Below are 23,496 nucleotides of genomic sequence, written 5' to 3' on the forward strand. Positions count from 1 at the left end.
TCCTGTCAAGGCTGATACCGCATTTAAAAGCCAATAGAATGCGAGCTCAATCCTATTGGCTGATTGCATCAGCCAATAGGATTTTTTCTACCTTAATTCCGATTGGCTGCTAGAATTCTATCAGCCAATTTTAATTGAAGGGACCCCATCTTGGATGACGTCATTTAAAGAAACCTTCATTCTTCAGTTGGACCGGATGGATGAAGATAGAAGATGCCGTCTGGATGAAGACTTCTGCCCGTCTGGAGGACCTCTTCCTGCCGGCTTCGATGAAGACTTCTGCCCGTCTGGAGGACCACTTCGCCCGGCTTTGTTGAGGACTTCGGCCCGGCTGGGTGAAGACTTCTCAAGATAGAGTGATCTTCAAGGGGTTAGTGTTAGGTTTTATTAAGGGGGGATTGGGTGTGTTTTAGAGTAGGGTTGGGTGTGTGGGTGGTGGGTTTTAATGTTGGTGGAGGGGTATTGTACTTTTTTTACAGGTAATAGAGCTGATTACTTTGGGGCAATGCCCCGCAAAAGGCCCTTTTAAGGGCTATTTGTAATTTAGTATAGGGTAGGACTTGGTTTTTTTTTTTTATTTTATTAGGGGGATTAAATTAGGTGTAATTAGTTTAAAAAAACTTGTAATTATTTCATTATTTTCTGTAATTTAGTGGGGGGGGGTTCGTACTTTAGAAAAAAAAATAATTGTATTTAGTTTAGGGAAGTTATTTAATTATAGTGTAGTGTTAGGTGTAATTGTAACTTAGGTTAGGATTTATTTTACAGGTAAATTTGTATTTATTTTAGCTAGGTAGTTATTAAATAGTTAATAACTATTTAATAACTATTGTACCTAGTTAAAATAAATACAAAGTTGCCTGTAAAATAAATATAAACCCTAAGCTAGCTAAAATGTAACTATTAGTTATATTGTAGCTATCTTAGGGTTTATTTTAGAGGTAAGTATTTAGTTTTAAATAGGAATAATTTAATTAATGTTAGTTATTTTATTTAGATTTATTTAAATTATATTTAATTTAGGGGGTGTTAGGGTTAGATTTAGGTTTAGGGGTTAATACATTTAATATAGTTGCAGCGACATTGGGGGCGGCAGATTAGGTGTTAATAAGTGTAGTGCCACACTCCGTTAGTAGGCGCTCAGTGTGTAGGAAAATTCCATTCACCTCTCTCTCTTTCTCTCGTTCACTGTGCTGTGTCTTCACTGTCGCTGCAGCACTACTCCGTCTCACCTCCTCAGCGCTCCCCACGGGAGCTGTGATCAAAACAAAGGTTCCGGTCCGACTGGTGCAAATAGTATGTATACAGGGAACTTCACCTCTTTCCCTCAATAGAAAAATCAGTAGGACAGCCGGAATCCTCGCACTCAAAAAGGGTTAGTTGAAAAGGGTGAAAGTGAATAAAGTACCGCCAGGCTAAAGCTTAAAAATAGAAAGCTCCTTTATTTGAAAATACATAAAAGGCATACACGCCAGCAAGGTGACAAGGTCAAACGCGTTTCATAGTTCTCACTTCATCAGTGACCTATACCAACACCTGAAAACTCATCCTTAATAAAGGTATTAACCACTCCCATTACAGGTGCAGAGCATTGGCTCAGGTGAATCAGAGAAAGGGAGGGCAATCTTTATTCAGTGCATATATCGTGTAATTTCTAACAGATAAGCATATTTACATATTTACAGAGAGTTAGATAGAGTATATTTTTATTTCAAGTTGTCAAATCCTATTTACTATCAAATCTGATTTTGATACAATATTCTGAACTATTATATAGGACTCAACCATAATTTCTGACAACAATTTCCTAATCAATTTGATCCACAATATTTGATACCAAGAGCTACCATGTACTGTATTCATATAAAAACAGTTCCAGTATACATTAATTACACCATTATGAAAAAGAATAAGAATAATTATTAAAGTATTCATGGCTATCAACTTATCATAAAAGGGGGATTTGTCAAAATCAATAGGATGATTAAATACACTGAAACTTCCCAAATATCTCTAAAAGTTATATGGATATAGTGGGAAGGAATGCCTATCAAATTTTATAATTCATTCTAATAAAATGTAAATATATGTGAATTACCCACTATAGCCTAAGTCTAACTACTCTACATAAAGTTTGATGTCCCAATCAGAATTAAGTCCATTCGGGACCCTTGTATTTAACTGGAAAATCCAGTATACTTCCTTCTGACTTAAAATTTTAAGTCTGTTTCCTCCCCTTTTGGGTCTCCTAACATGTTGTATACCCTGAAAACTTAGTAGACTTTTGTTCCCATTGTGTTCATTCTTAAAATGCAGGGCAACTGGAGTGTCTGAATTCTCATCTCCAATTGACCTCAAATGCTCCAAAATTCTAGTTTTCAGGGTTCTGGTCGTTTGACCAACATACTTTATATTGCAAAGTTTGCACGTGAGTAAATATATCACGTACGAAGTATTACAATTTATGTACTCTTTAATTTTGAAAGACTTTTCGTCACCTGTAGATTTAAAGGTATCACCCAATGTGGCATATGAACATGATGTACATTTTCTACTTCCACAGTGGAAAAAAACATTCTTAGGTGTGAGCCAATTATCTGTAGTACTTGTGGGAAGCATTGATGGGGAAAGAATGTTGGCCAATGTTCTCAATTTACGTGTCACATATTTACATCCTCCCTCTATGATCTTATCCATAGTCTCATCAACACTAAGAATAGGGAGGGACTTTTTAATAATTTGACAGATGTCATTATACTCTTTGCTATACATTGTAATAAACACAGGTCTCTGCTGGTAATCAACCTTTTCCCTCCATTTGCCTTTAATCATCTCTTGTCTAGCCATGGAATCTACTTGTTTCTTGGCCTCTTTTAGATCCTGTATTTTATATCCCCTCTCTAAAAAACGTTCTGTAGTTTTCTCTGAATGTGCTTCGTATGCCTCTGTAGTGCTGCAGTTTCTTTTTGTCCTCATGTACTGGCCTTTTGGTATGGCCTTTATAACATGTCTTGGATGGTTAGATTTAGCCATCAGAAGGGTATTTCCTGCACTCTCCTTCCTGTATAACTCTACTCCTATGCTATGTGTGTCAATATTAGGTTTTATTAGCACATCAAGGAAAGGCATTTCCTTTCTACTCGTGTTCATAGTAAACCGCAGGTTCTGATGATTGTCAGATAGATAATCAAAAAAGTCATCTATTATCGAATCATCGCCTTTAAATATAAACACAAGGTCGTCTATATAACGGCCGTAATACGTTATTCTTTCTTTGAAGGGATTACCGTCACCAAAGACACGGGACAGCTCCCACCAACCTAAAAATAGGTTGGCATATGTGGGGGCAAATTTGTCCCCCATTGCTGTCCCCTGTCTTTGGCGATAGTAATCCCCCTCAAATAGAAAAAAGTTATGTGAAAGCAAAAATTCAATGGATTTCAAAATGAATTCTGTGAGGTTAGCATCATAATCTGTGAACATCTCTAAACATGATTGTATAGCCACAATACCCTTGTCATGAGGGATGGAGGTATAGAGGGACACAACATCAATGGGGACAATGCTATGGTCATCCAACCATTCCACTTGCTCAATCTGTTTAATGAATTCTGTCGTATCCCTGATATAGCTCCTAAGACTCAATACAATAGGTTGTAGTAGAGTGTCTATCATGGCACTTAATGGTTCATTCAATGAACCAATGCCCGCAACTATGGGGCGTCCTGGAGGCGAGGTCATACTCTTATGGATCTTTGGGAGGTAATGGAAAATTGGTACAATAGAATGTTCAACCAACAGAAACTCAAAATTTGACTTAGTTATAGCACCAATCATCACCGCCCAGTCCAAAAGATCATGAAGTATCCTCCTATACCTAAAAGTAGGATTAAAGGGGAGTTTTTCATAAACCTCCTCGTCCTGTAACTGTCGAAAGACCTCTTTTTACATAGTCAGTCCTGTTAAGGATAACAACATTACCCCCCTTATCAGAATTGCGTATTACAATAGATGAATTATTCTTAAGTTGTTTAATCGCAATCCTATCATGTTTGCTCATATTTTCATTTTTGAAAGTGTCACATTTGTCCACCTTTCTTTTGTATAGTTCTGTCACTTCCTTCTCAACTGTTTTATGGAAAATTTCTATACTATTGTTTCTAATATGTGTCGGATAGAAATCAGATCTACTTTTGAACTTCTTTAGAGGAATATCAGTACTCTTTAAATTGTGGATATCACCACCTGATTCCCTCTGTAGGTCTGTTAGATCCATTTCAGCACATATATCAACAAAAGATAGAATCCTATCATCCTGTGCTACCTCCTCATTTTGATTGCTATCCTCAGATTTATCCAAAGCATCGTTGTTACCCATTGTTTCAAAAAAATATTTCTTAAGGGTAAGTGATCGCACAAATTTATTAATGTCAACAATGGTTTGGAACAAATCAAAATGTGAACTTGGTGCAAAATTCAATCCCAATGATAGCACTTTTATCTGATTATGAGTCAGTTTAACAGATGACAGATTGATTACATTTTTAGATCCTAAACATATTTCCTGCTCTGAGATCTCCGTTGTCTCCTGGGATAACAGTGTGTCCTCCCTTGGCCTACCTGATGACCTCTGCCTACCCCTGCCCCTTCTGCCTCTTCTTGTCCTACGTTTTTTTCTTTTACTTTGGTGTGTAAAATGCCCTTCATGTTTTTTGAAACCTGGGAATTAGGAATAGCATTATCTTCCCTATCTACAGAGGGCTGTAAAACAAAGGAAGTTGAGGAATTGATATCCTCTGTAACCCCCTCAAAATCTGATGAGTCGTAGTCATACTCTGTATCAGTTTAATTGAACTTAACTTTCTTTTTGTCTTGTTTCAAGTTGCTATTAACTCTCTGTCTCTTCCTCCCTCCTGTATGCATCCATCTATATACATTTCCCTTCTCATAGTCATCCTTATCTCTTGATATTTTTGATTTCTTAAAGAACCATAGATTTTCTCTAAATTCTTCCATTACTCTTTTAATTATGATAAGTTGATAGCCATGAATACTTTAATAATTATTCTTATTCTTTTTCATAATGGTGTAATAAATGTATACTGGAACTGTTTTTATATGAATACAGTACATGGTAGCTCTTGGTATCAAATATTGTGGATCAAATTGATTAGGAAATTGTTGTCAGAAATTATGGTTGAGTCCTATATAATAGTCCAGAATATTGTATCGAAATCAGATTTGATAGTAAATAGGATTTGACAACTTGAAATAAAAATATACTCTATCTAACTCTCTGTAAATATGTGAATATGCGTATCTGTTAGAAATTACACGATATATGCACTGAATAAAGATTGCCCTCCCTTTCTCTGATTCACCTGAGCCAATGCTCTGCACCTGTAATGGGAGTGGTTAATACCTTTATTAAGGATGAGTTTTCAGGTGTTGGTATAGGTCACTGATGAAGTGAGAACTATGAAACGCGTTTGACCTTGTCACCTTGCTGGCGTGTATGCCTTTTATGTATTTTCAAATAAAGGAGCTTTCTATTTTTAAGCTTTAGCCTGGCGGTACTTTATTCACTTTCACCCTTTTCAACTAACCATTTTTAAGTGCGAGGATTCCGGCTGTTCTGTTAATAAGTGTAGGTAGGTTGCGGCAACATTGGGGGTGGCAGATTAGGGGTTAATAAATATAATGTAGGGTTCGGCGATGTTGGGGGCAGCAGATTAGGGATTCATAAGTATAATGAAGGTGGCGGCAGTGTCCGGAGCGGCATATTAGGGGTTAATAATATAATGCAGGTGTCTGCGATGTCGGGGGCGGCAGATTAGGGGTTAATAACTGTAAGATTAGCAGTGTTTAAACTTGGGGGTTCATGTTAGGGTGTTAGGTGTAGACATAAATGTTAGGAATCAATGGGGCTGCATTAGGAGCTTTACGCTGCTTTTGTGCAGGTGTTAGGTTTTTTTTCAGCCGGCTCTCCCCCATTGATTCCTATGGGGAAATCGTACACGAGCACGTTTAGCCAGCTCACCGATACCGTAAGCAGTGCTGGTATTGAGGTGAGATGTGGAGCTAAATTTTGCTCTACGCTCACTTTTTTTGCGGCTAACGCCGGGTTTCTAAAAACCTGTAATACCAGCGTTGTCTGTGGTGAGCGGTGAGGGAAAACTGCTCGATAGCACCGCACAGCCTTACCACCAAAACTAGGCGCAAATTATCAAAAATATATTTTTTTAAACCTAATCTAATAGCCCTAGCAAAATAAAAAAGCCCCACCAAAATAAAAAAAACCTAGCCTACAATAAACTACCAATGGCCCTTAAAAGGGCCTTTTGTGGGGCATTGCCCCAAAGATATCAGCTCTTTTACCTGTAAAATAAAATACAAACACCCCCCAACAGTAACACCCACCACCCAACCAACCCCCCCAAATAAAAAAACTATCTAAAATAACCTAAGCTACCCATTGCCATAAAAAGGGCATTTGTATGGGCATTGCCCTTTAAAGGGCATTTAGCTCTTTTACTGCCCAGACCCTAATCTATAAATAAAACCCACGCAAAAAAAACCTTAAAAAAACCTATCACTAAACCAAAGTTCTTGAAGTCCTGCTTGAAGGATCTATCCAGCCAGCGAAGTCCTCATCCGGGTGGTAAGAAGTCTTTAATCATGCGGCAAGAAGTCTTCATCTATGCGGCAAGAAGTTTCATCCAGACGGCCTCTTCTATCTTCATCCAGCCGGCGCAGAGCGGGTCAATCCTGAAGACATCCAGCGTGGAGCATCCTCTTCATACGGTCGCCGCCATACACTGGAACTTCAATGTGACGCCATCAAAAATGGCGTCCCTTGCATTCCTATCGGCTGAAAGATTTCAATCAGCCAATTGGAATTAGAGCTGCTAAAATCCTATTGGCTTTTCCAATCAGCCAATAGAATGAGAGCTCAATCCTATTGGCTGATTGGAACAGCCAATAGGATGAGAGCTCAATCCTATTGACTGACTGGAACAGCCAATAGGATTTTAGCAGCTCTAATTCCTATTGGCTGATTGAAATCTTTCAGCCAATAGGAATGCAAGGGACGCCATCTTGGATCCTTCAAGTGGGACTTCAAGAACTTTAAGTGGATCGTCGGGGGTTAGTGTTAGGTTTTTTAAGTTTTTTGGGTGGGTTTTATTTTTAGAGTAGGGTCTGGGCAGTAAAAGAGCTAAATGCCCTTTTAAGGGCAATGCCAATACAAATGTTCTTTTCATGGGTAGCTTAGGTTATTTTAGAGTTTTTTGGGGGGGGGATTGGTTGGGTGGGGTTTTACTGTTGGGGGTGTGTTTGTATTTTTCTTTTACAGGCTGATTGGAACAGCCAATAGAATGCGAGCTCAATCTGATTGGCTGATTGGATCAGCCAATCCGATTGAACTTGAATCTGATTGGCTAATTCAATCAGCCAATCAGATTTTTCCTACCTTAATTCCGATTGACTGATAGAATCCTATCAGCCAATCTGAATTCAAGAGACGCCATCTTGAATGACGTCATTTAAAGGAACCTTAATTCGGCGAGTAGGCGTCGGTGAAGAAGGATGGATCCGCGTCGGCTTGAAGAAGATGGCTCCGCTCCACGCCGGATGGATGAAGATAGAAGATGCCGCTTGGATGAAGATGTCTGCCGGTCCAGATGTCCTCTTCTGCCCGGATAGGATGAAGACTTCTGCCACTCCGGATGTCCTCTTTTGCTCCATCGGTGCCCGGCTGGGTGAACACGACTCAAGGTAGGGAGATCTTCAGGGGGGTAGTGTTAGGTTTATTTAAGGGGTGTTTGGGTTAGAGTAGGGGTATGTGGGTGGTGGGTTTTAATGTTTGGGGGTGGTATTGTGGGGTTTTTTTGCAGGCAAAAGAGCTGATTATTTGGGGCATTCCCCGCAAAAAGCTCTTTTAAGGGCTGGTAAAAGAGCTGGTTAATTTTTAATTTAGAATAGGGTAGGGACCTTTATTATTTTGGGGGGCTTTTTTATTTTATTAGGGGGCTTAGAGTAGGAGCAATTAGCCTAATATTATTTTTTTGTAATGTAGTGTTTGTTTTTGTAATTTAGTTTAGTTTATTTAATTGTAGGTACTTGTAGTTAATTTATTTAATTTATTTATTGATAGTGTAGTGTTAGGTTTAATTGTAACTTTAGTTAGGATTTATTTTACAGGTAATTTGGTAATTATTTTAACTAGGTAGCTATTAAATAGTTAATAACTATTTAATAGCTATTGTACCTAGTTAAAATAAATACAAAGTTGCCTGTAAAATAAATATAAATCCTAAAATAGCTACAATATAATTATTCGTTATATTGTAGCTATATTAAGGTTTATTTTACAGGTAAGTATTTATCTTTAAATAGTAATACTTTAGTTAATAATATTTAATTTATTTTGTTAGATTAAAATTATATTTAATTTAGGGGGGGTGTTAGGGTTAGGGTTAGACTTAGCTTTAGGGGTTAATACATTTATTAGAGTAGCGGCGAGGTCCGGTCGGCAGATTAGGGGTTAATACTTGAAGTTAGGGGGCGGCGATGTTAGGGAGGGCAGATTAGGGGTTAATAATATTTATTATAGGGTTTGCGACGCGGGAGTGCGGCGGTTTAGGGGCTTAATACATTTATTAGAGTAGCGGCAAGGTCCGGTCAGCAGATTAAGGTAGCGGCGACGTTGGGGGGGGGGGGCGATTAGGGGTTAATAAATATTATGTAGGTGTCGGCGATGTTAGGGGCAGCAGATTAGGGGTTCATAGGGATAATGTAGGTTTTGGCGGTGTCCGGAGCAGAAGATTAGGGGTTAAAAAAATGTATTATAGTGGCGGCGATGTGGGGGGACCTCGGTTTAGGGGTACATAGGTAGTTTATGGGTGTTAGTTTACTTTAGAGAACAGTAGTTAAGAGCTTTATAAACCGGTGTTAGCCCAGAAAGCTCTTAACTACTGACTTTTTTCTGTGGATGGAGTCTTGTCGGTAAAGGGTCTACTGCTCACTTCAGCCAAGACTCTAAATACCGGCGTTAGGAAGATCCCATTGAAAAGATAGGATACGCAATTGACGTAAGGGGATCTGCGGTATTGAAAAGTCGCGGCTTGAAAGTGAGCGTTAGACCCTTTCCTGGTTGACTCTAAATACCAGCGGCCAGCCAAAAGCAGCGTTAGGACCCCTTAACGTGGCTTTTGACGGCTACCGCAGAACTCTAAATCTAGGCGTTAGTGTTTGTTTGTTTTTATACTTTAGGACTTTGTAATAATGTTTAATTGTATATTTAAATAATTTTAGTAGGGTTAGGTTTTTTTAATATGTAATTTAGTTTATTTAATTGGTAGTTTAATTTAATTGTAGTATAATAGTTAGGGTAGGTTAATTAATAGTTTAAAATGTGTTTATTTTAATTCTACAGGTAAGTTTTAATTTATATTAAGATAGGGATGTTGTAATTTTAATTTAAAGTTAAGGGGTTGTTAGGTTTATGTGGTTAATAGCTTAATTTAGTTTTTTGCGATGTGGGGGGCTGATGGTTTAGGGGTTAATAGGTTTAGTTAGTGGTGGTGATGTGGGAGGCCAGAGGTTTAGGGGTTAATAAGTTTATTTAGGTTGCAGGGGTGTCAGGGAGTGGCGGGATAGGGGTTAATACATTTTCTTTAGGCTGCGGCGATGTCGGGGCGGCAGATTACGGGTGTTTAGACTCTGGGTTTATGTTAGGGTGTTAGGTGTAAACGTAACTTTTTTCTACCATAGAAATCAATGGGGTATGCTGCATTCTCTTGCAGCATCGAACATAAGCTTTCGGTGCTTTCACACTCTCAATGATTTCTATGGCATCTGCGGCCTCAAGTGTGGTGGATTGAAAACCAGGTACGCTGTGTCCAAATAGCCGCGAGCGTACCTGTTAGAAGTTTGATAAATGTGAAAAAGTCTCAAATAGAGCCGAATGTGTATTCGGAACATCTGTAATGTCGTAAGCATCGATCTGCGTCGGATTGAGACCGCCGGATCGTATGTTAAGTCACAAATTTCAACATTTGCCAGTCTTGAGGCTCTGATAACTAGGTCGGATCAATTTCCCAACAATTACGATGCAGAATTCCGGCGTATTTTCGATTGACACTTTGACATATAGGCCCCCAAGCCTTCAGAGCATTGAAGATCCCTCGAAGTTCCAAAATGTTGATCGGGAGAAGAGATTCCTCTCGAGTCCACAGGCTCAGTGCCTTCCTGGCACCCCAAACCGCTCCCCATCCTGATAGACTTGAGTCCATAATCACCATCTCCCAGGATGATCTCAAGAAGGATGTTGCTTGGGAAAGGTGATCTGGACAGAGCCACCAAGAGAGTGATTCTCTCGACCGGTTGTCCAGAGAAATCTGTTGAGACAGATTTGAATGATCACTGTTCCACTGTCCCAGCAAGCACAGCTGAAGTGGTCTGAAATGGAACCTGGCAAAATGAATGATGTCCATGCAGGACACCATGAGACCATACACCAAGCCACAGAGGACCGTAATGAGGTCTGGAGGGCAAGACAAGCAGAAGTTAGCTTGCAACGTCTCTGGTCTGTAAGGAATATCCTCATGGATATGGAATCTATTATAGTAGCCAGGAATTCTACCCTGGTACTGGGAGTAAGAGAACTCTTTTCTAAGTTTATCTTCAATCCATGAGATCAAAGAAGAAGTAGACGATCCTTTGAATGGACCTTTGCCAGACGACAGGTGGGTGCTTGAACCATAATGTCGTCTAGGTATGGTGCTATTGATATACCTCTGGTTCTGGCCACTGCCAGTAGAGCCCCCAGAACCTTCGAAAAAAACTCTTGGAGCAGTAGCTAGACCAAACGGCAGTGCAATAAACTGGAAGTGTTGGTCCAGGAATGCAAACCTTAGGAACTTTAATTGTTCTTTGGGTATAGGAGCATGAAGGTAAGCATCCTTCAGATCTATTGTGGTCATGAACTGTCCTTCCTGAACTAAGGGAAGGATGGACCTTATTGTCTCCATCTTGAACAAGGGGACAGAAATTTGTTTAAACACTTTAGGTCCAGAATCGGGCGGAAGGTTCCCTCCTTCTTCTGGACCACAAACATGTTTGAATAGTATCCCAGACCTCTATCCGCAAGAGGAACCGGTACAATGACTCCCAGGGAGGAGAGATCCCTCATGCACCCCAGAAAGGCTTCTTGTTTTTCTGGCCTTGAAGACAGGTTTGACAAGAGGAATATGCCCCTAGGTGGATGAGACTTGAAACCTATATTGTATCCCTGAGCGATGACATCCAGGACCCACAGGTCTTGCACATCCCCAAACCAAGCATCCAAAAAGAGCGATAGTCTGCCCCCTACCAGATCCATAGCCGGATCGGGGGCCACCCTTCATGCCGGCTTTGTCTCAGACGGCCTCCTTCTTTTTTTGCTTGGACTTATTCCAGGACTGTGGTGGCTTCCAAGTTCCCTTGGATTGCTTGGGCTTTGCGGAGGGCTGTTGATGTTGGGATTTATCCGAACGAAAGGAACGAAAATTAGGACCTTGTCCTTTAGGTTTGTTCTTCTTATCCTGTGGTAAAAAGGCACCCTTGCCTCCCGTAATCATGGAGATAATTGAGTCCAGGACTGGATCAAATAGAATCTTTCCCTTAAATGGTAGGGAAAGAAGTCTTGACTTCAAAGTCATGTCCGCAGACCAGGACTTCAGCCATAGTGCCCTACGGGCTTGAACCGAAAAAACTGAAGCCGTAGCATTCAGGCAAATAATCTGCATATTTGCATCACAAATAAAAGAATTAGCTACCCTTAATTCTTTCTTCAATCACGTCGAGGAGACCCTCCACCTCGATCAACTCAGATAAGGAGTCGCACCAGTAGGTAGCCACTACAGCAACTGCAGCAACCGTTGCTGCCAGTTGAAGCACATATCCCATATGTTGAAACATCTTTCTTAACAGAGTTTCTATCTTCTTATCCATGGGCTCTTTAAACGAAGAACTATCCTCAAGCGAGATAGTAGTATGCTTAGCAAGCGTAGAGATAGCGCCATCCACCTTGGGGATGGAACCCCACAGCTCCAATTGAGAGTCCGGAACCAGGAATAAGCTTTTAAAAGAAAAAGGGGAAAATGAAGAACCAAGTCTTTCCCCTTCATTCTTAATAATATTCGCCATCTTTACGGGAACCGGGAAAGTCTGTGGTACAACCCTGTCCTCGTAGAACTTATCTAATTTAGGAATTAAAGGTTCCTCAGGCAATTTAGGCTCTGGGACCTCTAAAGTATCCAAAACTTCCTTTAGCAGAAAGTGTAAATGTTCAATCCTAAATCTAAAGTCTGGTTCCTCTGCAGCTGGAGGCTTAGAGGCAGCAGATTCTGACCCAGAAAGAGCATCCTCTCAAGTTTCAGAGGCGTCTTCATCAGCGGATAATCTAGTATCAGATAAATCCAACAAGCTAGTAGATGACCCCTGGCAAGGATAGCAATATTTGACCTTTCTCTTGCGCTTAGCAGGGCGAGGTAAAGCACCAAAGGCGCAGACACTGTCATTTGCAACTTCTCAGTAAAGTCTGGCAGTAAAAAGGCCTCTCCAGATGGAGGATTAGGAGTGCTACTGTTAAGCTGCATGCATATTCGGAGATGACTGTAGGGTGCGCACCTCACGGGACAGAGACTCCTCAGAGGTGGAAGGTTTAGTGGTACTAAACATATTAACTTTCTTTTACATGATTACATGTTCATTACATGTGAAGCATAATTGTGCAGGCGGGTATACCGTGGCCTTCTCACAATATAGAAAGGTATTAGACTTAGGTAAAGAGGGAGTACCCTCTAACACCTCAGAATCCTCCATAGTTTGTGCTTATAAAGCAGACTTTTATAATAAGAAAAAAATGGCACCTTTATACCCCAATGGCTGGGGCACTCACCACCTCCTATGACCCAGTCCCAACAGAGAAACCACTTCGTCTCCTGTAAACCTCACGGTCAGGAAAGTGGAAATCAGTGTGACCACACCCAATCACGTGGTGCACAATGCAGGACTGCCCCTGCTATAGGAAGAAGCGCGCCAAGCCCTTCAGGTTGTGCAGCTTACCAAAACGAAAGTAAAACCTGTACATTCCAACATCTGTCTGAGCCTCATCTCACACACGTCACAGCATAATCATAATAAAATAAAATTATGTGATTAATCCTCCCTGTTTAATAATCCCCCTCCGGAGATATTAACCCTTGATTTCATACAGATAAAAGAAGGCATAATGTGACCCTGTCTTCTTGCGTTATCATATTTGTATAAAAAAATGAAACAATCTTACCGGAATCTATACCGTGGAACAGAAACACAGCCTCTCAAGTTTGACAGTCTTGTAGCATCGCTCCTGACATGGACTTGAGTGATGAAAGCAGGCAGTGAAACTCGTCAACACTGATTGCTTAGGAGCTGTTAATACGAGTCTGGATGGGTTCTCAGAAAGACTTTCCCTGCATCTCCAGACCCTAACTTTCATCAATGTTCTCACTGAGAGGCTGACAAGACTACTTAAAACTCCAGTCCCATTTCTAAGGGTAGATACCCTTCATAAGGAACTACTCTGAATCTTCTGACACTTCTCTGCCAACTGGGCTGGGATATGAGGGAAGTAGGGGGGAGTATTTGAGTCTTTGGTTGGGGTGTCTTTACTTCCTCCTGGTGGCCAGGTTCAGTATTTCCCAACATTAAGGAATGATGCTGTGGACTCTCCTCATATTAAGAAGGGAATGTATTCTATTATCAAGTGTACTTGTCTTAGTATCTTTTGCTGAAACTTAGCTCTTTTCTATAAAAAGCATATTGTGGTTGGTTTTGGAATGCGCAATTATCTTGGAAATTATTTGGATAACATTGTTACAAACACTGCTGCAATATAGTACTCAAGCTATGTGTGTACTCCTGAGTCTACCTCAAAATGCTCTAATGGAAAGAAGCTAAGTTTCACAAAGCCTAAATGCCAGAAATCCTGCTCCCCAAAGAAACTATAACTGCCCCTTGTGGCTATTATCCCCACCCCCGCTACAATAATACCCAGTCCCCTAGCACAATTATCCCTGGCCGCCTTAGCCACAATTATCATTTTCCACCCAGTTACAAATATCCATAGCCCTGCACTGCATTTGGGTGTTAATTATGAGGTTGAAATGTTTGTCCTTATGAAATTTTGGTATGGTAAGGATAAGGGTGGAGTAGAAATTTATTTCAATCATGGTCAAACATGGCAAGAGTAAATATAGTGGGTTCTGATGTGTTTAGGATTGATTGTAGAGAAAGATACTGTTAGGTTAACAGCAGTTGGTGGGCTAAGGTGTAGGGTTTAATTGGTGTGGGGCCAACCTTGCTAGAATTTACTGTAGAGGGAGTTAAATGCTAGAGTTTATAACTGTGGGTATCTCTGGAGGATCAAAGGATCCTTCAAATTTAGGAAACCCCATTTAAGTACCAGTATTAACTAATTAAATTGAATTATTTATGGGCAATCTAACTGCACAAAAGTGACAACTCCCTTGTGGCTGATATAATGGATTAATTCCAGGTCATCATCATTGAAAGGAAACCAAATGTATGTTTTAAAAAACACAAAGTTATGCAAAGTTTCTTGCAATCTGTCACTGTGAGGATTTGGTTTATTTATTTATTTATTTCACAAGGATTTTGAGTCCTTATTGTTTGCAACAGGTTTGGCAGTATTTTATAGGCTAGTTGCAAATAATTGAGACCAGTCAGAGATCAATCCCATAATTTAAATATTACCAACCAACATACAGAATCTAATTTATATTTCATTCTTTAGGAAGATACATTATAGGGACATATTAAAAAGACTTTTATGCGAACCTCAGAGTGACTTACAAATTCTTTTAGTATGTTCATTCCCCTCCCCAATATTTTTACATACAATACTTTGTCAACTAACCTATCTCGTACCCTTTTATATTTATATAAGATACATATAGGAGTTATTTACATGTCAAACAGAATATAAACCTCAAACTTTTCTTCTGCCTTTATTTACTGCTGTTCTCCAGAAATCCATAGACTTGGACATTGCCAGAACCTGTGTGTCACGCTCGCCCGCTGGGAAGCTCCAGCTGTCCTCTCTGTGTGCTTGATTGACAGATAGTCTGAGCCGCCCCTTCCTGATGATGTCACTACCAGGCTTTTTATTCTGGGCTTCCTGTCTCTTCAGTGCCCGTTTGTTTGTTACTCTTTGTGGCTCCTGTGAGGACTTCGCTGTGGAATCTCTCTACCTGCCAAACTCTGCAAAGATTGACTTTCCTGGGTTAATCCTCTTTCTTCCTGATAACCTGTTGCCGAACATTGCAAGTACTATTTATTCTGTGAAACTCTCAAACTGCATGTTTACCTGTTGCCAAAACTCTGCAAATACTGTCAATTCAGTGTAAACCTTCAAACTGCTTGATATCCTGTTGCCAAACATTGAAAAGACTGTTTATTCTGTGAAACTCTCAAACTGCATGTTTACCTGTTGCCAAAACTCTGCAAATACTGTTAATTCAGTGTAAACCTTCAAACTGCTTGATATCCTGTTGCCCAACATTGCAAAGACTGTCTATTCTGTGAAACTCTCAAACTGCATGACAACCTGTTGCCAATCCCTGCAAGTACTGATTAATCTGTTTTAACCCTCTAACTACCTGATATCCTGTTATCATACTCTTCATGTACTGACTATTCAGTATAAACCTACAAACTGAGTGATAACCTGTTGCCAAACTCTTCAAGGACTGACTACACAGTATTAACCCTCAAACTGCCTGATAACAAGTTACCAACTCCTGCATTATTAACTGTTTCTTGTTTACCCTTCCTCTGTCTGAGTATAAGTGACTATCCCTGCTCTCCAGATTCTGTGGAAGACATTTACTGTAACCAGTTCCTTACTCAGAAGTCTATTTGGCTCCATATCATGAGTACATTGTTTTTTTAGAGGTTGTTGTGGGGTCACGTCCTGGATTAAACTCAGAGTGCAAGGGTGTTGTTTAAGTTCGCCCTAGCATTTGGGTCTTCTTCTGGACAAGTTACCAACTCCTGCATTATTAACTATTTCTTGTTTACCCTTCCTCTGTCTGAGTATAAGTGACTATCCCTGCTCTCCAGATTCTGTGGAAGACATTTACTGTAACCAGTTCCTTACTCAGAAGTCTATTTGGCTCCATATCGTGAGTACATTTTTTTTTAGAGGTTGTTGTGGGGTCACGTCCTGGATTAAACTCAGAGTGCAAGGGTGTTGTTTAAGTTCGCCCTAGCATTTGGGTCTTCTTCTGGACTTTCCCTAACCTGACAGTACAAACGGGCCATAATATGGACCCGGATGAGTTATCCAGTGCGGTGGCTCTACAAGGGCAACTTCTGGGAATTCATTCTGCTCATTTGCAATCTTTGGATTCCAAGCTTGACTAGATTACTGCTCTGCTACATAACCTCTCCGCTCCTTCTCAAGCTACTGTGACTGCTACTGCAGCTGCTACTAGCTCCAATGCTGTCTTTAACCCACCTCAACCTGTTGGACAGTATATACCACGAATCCCACATCCAGATAAATATGACGGTAATCCTGAAGAATGCTGTGGATTCCTTAATCAATGTTGTTTACACTTCAGAAACAATCCTCAAGTTTTTTCCAATTATACTTCCAAGATCACCTTTATTATTTCCCTCATGAAGGGTAAGGCTCTAGCCTGGGTGTCTCCTCTTTTAGAAAAGAATGATCCTTTACTACAGGATGTGGAATTATTTGTGTCCATTTTTCCTTCTGTTTTTGACAAGCCTGGGTGGTCTGCAGCTGCAGAGGCAGGATTGTTGGATCTGAGACAGGGATCCCTTTCGGTAGCTCAATATTCTATTGAATTCAGGACTTTAGCCGCAGAAACTGATTGGAACCATGGAGCCTTACGGGCAGCCTTTTGCAAGGGACTTTGCAAACGCCTTAAGGATGAACTTGTATTTCGGGAACTCCCAGATTCATTGGAGGGTCTTATCAATTTGTGTATTACTCTTGACGCCCGGAATTCTGAACGTCTTCAGGAGAGAGATAGGAATCGGAGATCCTTTGTTAAATCTTCTTTTCATCCTCCTATTCGAACCTCAAGTCTGTCTCATAATAATTCCCAATCTCCTGAGTCTGTGGAACCCATGGAAGTAGGAGCTATTAAATTGTCAGAAGCTGAACGCCATAGAAGGCATACTCTTGAATTATGTCTGTATTGTGGTACCAAAGGACATTTACTGAAGGACTGTCCTATCCGGCCAGTAAAAGCCAAGGCTTAACTTTTGATAGAGGGACAGAGTTAAGCCAGAATACCACGTCTTCCCTCAATTCTAAACTTTTTGTTCCTGTAACTATCTCTTTTGGTGACACCAAGTTTCGAGCTCAAGCCCTCATTGATTCTGGAGCTGCTGGAGTTTTCATTGATTCAAACTTTGCTGACTCTCTCAGGATTCATCTTCAAGCCAAGAAACAGTTAATTAAGGTAACCACTGTTAGTGGACAGCCTTTAGGTTCTGGTATCATACAAAATTCTACCATTCCTCTTCTTTTTTCTGTGGGCATACTCCATTCTGAAGTTATTCGTTTTGACGTCATCACTTCTCCCCACATACCATTGATTCTGGGGTTACCTTGGTTGCAGCTTCATGATCCAGTCTTCTCATGGTCTAAAGGAGAACTTATTTCCTGGGGAACTACCTGTTTCAAACATGGCCTGCAAAATCCCTCTAAACCATCTTGTCCTGTCGTAGCTGTGGTGGAAGTTCCTGATTCATTGCCTAATTACTATCATGCCTTTAGTGATGTGTTTTCTAAGAAGGAGGCTGAGACATTACCTCCACACCGGATATTTGACTGTCCTATCGAATTGTTTTCAGGGGCTCCTCTACCTAAGGGAAGGACCTATCCCCTCTCTCATCAAGAAAATGTCTCTCTTGAGGAATACATAAAGGACAACTTAGCCAGAGGATTTATTCGTCCTTCCCCATCACCTGTGGGTGCGGGTTTTTTCTTCATTGGGAAAAAAGATGGAGGTCTCCGTCCCTGTATCGATTATCGGGCCTTGAATCAGATTACTGTCAAAAACAACTATCCTCTGCCGCTCATTCCTGAGTTATTTGATCGTCTTCAAGGTGCTTCTATTTTTTCCAAGTTAGATCTCCATGGGGCCTACAATTTGGTCAGAATCCGTAAAGGAGACGAATGGAAGACGGCATTTAACACTAGATTTGGTCACTACAAGTATTTAGTAATGCCATTCGGATTGTGCAATGCAACAGCAGTATTTCAGCACTTTGTTAACGAAATCTTCAGAGACTATCTAAATCAATTTGTTATCATTTATCTCAACGGCATTCTGATCTATTCCAAAACATTAAAGGAACATGTACATCATGTAACACTGGTACTTCAGAGGTTACGAGACAATTCCCTGTTCGCTAAATTGGAGAAATGCTCTTTTCATCAGAGTTCCATTCCCTTTTTGGGTTATATTATTTTAGAATCAGGTTTTGAGATGGATCCTGCTAAACTTTCAGCTATCAAGGACTGGCCCAGACCAACTACTCTCAAATCCCTGCAGAGGTTTCTTGGCTTTGCCAATTACCATAAACAGTTCTCTTACTAAGAAAGGGCAAAATTGTAAGAACTGGTCCACTTCGGCAGTACAGGCTTTTGAAACGCTAAAATCAGCATTTTCTTCAGCACCTCTTCTCAGTCATCCAATTCCTGATCTCCAGTTTATCTTGGAGGTTGATGCTTCTTCTATATCAGCTGGAGCTGTTCTCTCCCAATGTGATCCGACTACCAGCAAGATACATCCTGTGGCGTTCTTTTCGAAAAAATTCAATCCTGCCGAGTTAAATTATGATGTGGGCAATAAGGAGCTTTTGGCTATAAAATTAGCTTTGGAGGAATGGAGGCATTGGTTAGAGGGTACCAGTCAACCTTTTTTCATTCTGACAGATCATAAGAATCTTTTATACCTCCATACAGCTACTCGTCTCAATCCTCGTCAGGCTCGGTGGGCCTTGTTCTTCTCCAGGTTTAATTTTGTACTTTCCTATGTTCATGGTTCAAAAAATTCCAAGGCAGATGCTTTATCTAGGCAGTTCCAATCTTCTGAGCCTTCTCCTTTGGATTCTGAACCTATACTACATCCAGTCAAAGTTTTGGCTCAAGTATCCTCTTTTGCAGTACAGGCTTTACATGCTGCACAAGTCCGGGTACCATCTTCTTGCAAACTACCTTCTGGTATCCTGTATGTACCCGAAGGATTACGTCTTAAGCTTCTACGTTGGGCTCATGACAACATTTCAGCAGGTCATCCTGGAGTAACCAATACTTTGTGGAAACTGAAGCAGCATGTTTGGTGGTCCACTATGAGGAGGGATGTTAAGGATTATATTGCTGCTTGTGGTTCTTGTGCTTCGAACAAACAATCTTCTCATCGACCGTTTGGTCTATTACACCCTCTTCCTATTCCTCATTACCCTTGGTCTCACTTATCCATGGACTTCGTTACAGATCTTTCTGTTTCTGCTGGAAATACGACCATTTGGGTGGTGGTGGATTGGTTCTCCAAGTCTGCTCACTTCATACCTCTTCCAGGCTTGCCTTCAGCTCAAAGACTTTCTGAACTCTTTGTTCTACATATATCTCGTTTACATGGTTTTCCCACTGACATAGTCTCAGATCGCGGAGTTCAATTTGTTTCCAAGTTTTGGAGGTCTTTTTGTAAGCACTTCGGAATCAACATATCTCTTTCTACTGCACATCATCCTTAATCCAACGGACAGACTGAGGGTGTAAATCAAGCCTTAGAATCTTTTCTTAGACATTATGTAAACCATCACCACTCCAACTGGTCTCAGTTATTGCTTTGGCGGAATTAGCTCACAACTCACGCTATAACGCCTCATTACGGACCTCTCCTTTTAAGGCAGCTTATGGTTTTGAACCTAGTACCTTTCCTATGATTACCAGTTCTACTGAAGTAGATCGTATCGTGAAAAATCTCAATAACCACTGGCAATTCGTTCGTCAAAATCTACTTTCCTCTTCCTTAAGACACAAGAGAGATGCTGATCGCAGAAGGTGTAAGGCTCCTTTACTTCGTACTGGAGACAGAGTATTTTTATCCACCAGATTCATACGTCTAAAACAACCTTGTACTAAGTTGGGTCCTAAGTACATTGGACCTTTTCGAATTGTTTCTAAAGTTTGTTCTTCTGCATACCGCCTGGCTTTACCCAAGAATCTCAAGATCCATCCAGTGTTTCATGTCTCCTTACTCAAGCCAGTCATCTACAACCGGTACTCTATCAAGAGTAAACCACCTCCTCCACTTTCCGTGGGGGAACTTCTGAGTTTGAAGTCAGCCAGATTTTGGATTTGAAGCTACGGGGTAATCCGCTGTACTACCTGGTCCATTGGAAAGGCTATCCTAACTCTGACCGATATTGGGAACCAGCCTCTCATGTTCATGCTCCAGCTCTTGTCAAGTCTTTTCACAAGAAATACCCTGCCAGGCCCGGTCGGGTCCCCCGGAGGGGTCCTTGAGGAGGGGGCACTGTCACGCTCGGCTGCTGGGAAGCTTCAGCTGTCCTCTCTGTGTGCTTGATTGACAGGTAGTCTGAGCCACCCCTTCCTGATGATGTCACTACCAGGCTTTTTATTCTGGGCTTCCTGTCTCTTCAGTGCCCGTTTGTTTGTTACTCTTTGTGGCTCCTGTGAGGACTTCACTGTGGAATCTCTCTAACTGCCAAACTCTGCAAAGACTGACTTTCCTGGGTTAATCCTCTAACTTCCTGATAACCTGTTGCCGAACATTGCAAGTACTATTTATTCTGTGAAACTCTCAAACTGCATGTTTACCTGTTGCCAAAACTCTGCAAATACTGTTAATTCAGTGTAAACCTTCAAACTGCTTGATATCCTGTTGCCAAACATTGCAAAGACTGTCTATTCTGTGAAACTCTCAAACTGCATGACAACCTGTTGCCAATCCCTGCAAGTACTGATTAATCTGTTTTAACCCTCTAGCTACCTGATATCCTGTTATCTAACTCTTCATGTACTGACTATTCAGTATAAACCTACAAACTGAGTGATAACCTGTTGCCAAACTCTTCAAGGACTGACTACACAGTATTAACCCTCAAACTGCCTGATAACAAGTTACCAACTCCTGCATTATTAACTGTTTCTTGTTTACCCTTCCTCTGTCTGAGTATAAGTGACTATCCCTGCTCTCCAGATTCTGTGGAAGACATTTCCTGTAACCAGTTCCTTACTCAGAAGTCTATTTGGCTGATATCTTGAATTATTTTGGTCTCAGGCTAACCCTGCTCCATATCGTGATTAAATTGTTTTTTAGAGGTTGTCATTGGGTCACGTCTTGGATTAAACTCAGAGTGCAAGGGTGTTGTTTAACCCCTTAATGACCGGACCATTTTTCAATTTTCTTACCCTTAATGACAATGGCTATTTTTACATTTCTGCAGTTCTTGTGTTTAGCTGTAATTTTCCTCTTACTCATTTACTGTACCCACACATATTATATACCGTTTTTCTCGCCATTAAATGGACTTTCTAAAGATACCATTATTTTCATCAGGTCTTATAATTTACTAAAAAAAAATAATAAAATATGAGGAAAAAATGGAAAAAAACACACTTTTTCTAACTTTGACCCCCAAAATATGTTACACATCTACAATCACCAAAAAACACCCATGCTAAATAGTTTCTAAATTTTGTCCTGAGTTTAGAAATACCCAATGTTTACACGTTCTTTGCTTTTTTGCAATTTATGGGGCAATAAATACAAGTAGAACTCCGCTATTTCCAAACCACTTTTTTTCAAAATTAGCGCTAGTTACATTGGAACCCAGATATCTGTCAGGAATACCTGAATATCCCTTGACATGTATATATTTTTTGTTAGAAGACAACCCAAAGTATTGATCTAGGCCCATTTTGGTATATTTCATGCCACGATTTCACCGCCAAATGCGATCAAAAAAAAATTTCACAAAATTTGTCACAAACTTTAGGTTTCCCACTGAAATTATTTACAAACAGCTTCTGCAATTATGGCACAAATGGTTGTAAATGCTTCTCTGGGATCCCCTTTTTCAGAAATAGCAGACTTATATGGCTTTGGGGTTGCTTTTTGGTAATTAGAAGGCCGCTAAATGCCACTGCGCACCATACGTGTTTTATGCCCAGGAGTGAAGGGGTTAATTAGGGAGCTTGTAGGGTTAATTTTAGCTTTAGTGTAGTGTAGTAGACAACCCCAAGTATTGATCGAGGCCCATTTTGGTATATTTTATGCCACCATTTCACCGCCAAATGCAAGCAAATAAAAAAAAAACTTTACATTTTTCACAATTTTAGGTTTCTCACTGAAATTATTTACAAACAGCTTGTGCTATTATGGCAGAAATTGTTGTAAAAGCTTCTCTGGGATCCCCTTTGTTCAGAAATAGCAGACTTATATGGCTTTGGCATTGCTTTTTGGTAATTAGAAGGCCGCTAAATGCTGCTGCGCACCACACGTTAATTATGCCCAGCAGTGAAGGGGTTAAATTAGGTAGCTTGTAGGGAGCTTGCAGGGTTAATTTTAGAGATCAGCCTCCCACCTGACACATCCCACCCCCTGATCCCTCCCAAACAGCTCTCTTCCCTCCCCCACCCCACAATTGTTCCCGCCATCTTAAGTACTGGCAGAAAGTCTGCCAGTACTAAATAAAAGAGTTTTTTGTTTTTTTTAAATAAAAATAATAAAATATTTTAGCTGTGATGGACCCCTGCCTTAGCCCCAACCTCCTTGATCCCCCCTCCAGCTCTCTAACCCTCTCCCCTACCTAATTACCGCCATCTTGGGTACTGGCAGCTGTCTGCCAGTACCTAGTTTGGTCCCAAAAATCCCCCAAAAAGTATTTTTATTTTATTTTTAACTTAAAAACTATTACTGTAGTGTAGCAGCCCCCCCACAATACCCCCACCCCTCCCCCTCCCAGATCCTTTTATATTTAAAAAAAAAATTTTTACCTTTTAATCCCTTTCCTCCCTCATTCATTGGTGTCAGTGTGGCTAATGCGCGCACGTGCACGCGTGGCCCCATGCACGTGCACGTGCGGCCCCGTTCACGCGCACGTTCACGTGCACACTCGCCCCTCGTGCACGCGCACGCGCATTGTGCACGCGCGCACGCACCCTCACACCGGCGGACACTGGCACCATCGCTACCGGTGCAGAGAGGGCCACAGAGTGGCTCTCTCTGCATTGGAGGCTTGTAAAGTGGTATTGCAGGATGCCTCCATATCGAGGCTTCACTGCAATACCCTCAGAGCTGCTGGAAGCATTTGTGATCGCTTCCAGCACTCTGTTAGACAACTGACGTACCAGGTACGTCCATTGTCATTAACTGT

At 40.8% G+C, this 23,496-nt stretch overlaps 1 protein-coding gene across 1 annotated transcript in view; it reads right to left on the reverse strand.

Moving 5' to 3' along the window:
• USH2A (usherin) overlaps nucleotides 1–23,496 on the reverse strand; it is a 2,188,359-nt gene that overhangs the window by 784,641 nt on the left and 1,380,222 nt on the right. Inside the window, exons 47-48 of the mRNA XM_053712759.1 lie at nucleotides 3,513–3,877; nucleotides 2,265–3,218 (exon numbers count right to left, since the gene is read on the reverse strand). Coding sequence (XP_053568734.1) covers nucleotides 2,265–3,218; nucleotides 3,513–3,877 — 1,319 coding nt within the window. The remainder of the gene's footprint in view (nucleotides 1–2,264; nucleotides 3,219–3,512; nucleotides 3,878–23,496) is intronic.

This window comes from Bombina bombina, chromosome 4 (genome assembly GCF_027579735.1).
Source record: "Bombina bombina isolate aBomBom1 chromosome 4, aBomBom1.pri, whole genome shotgun sequence".
Taxonomy (NCBI): domain Eukaryota; kingdom Metazoa; phylum Chordata; class Amphibia; order Anura; family Bombinatoridae; genus Bombina; species Bombina bombina.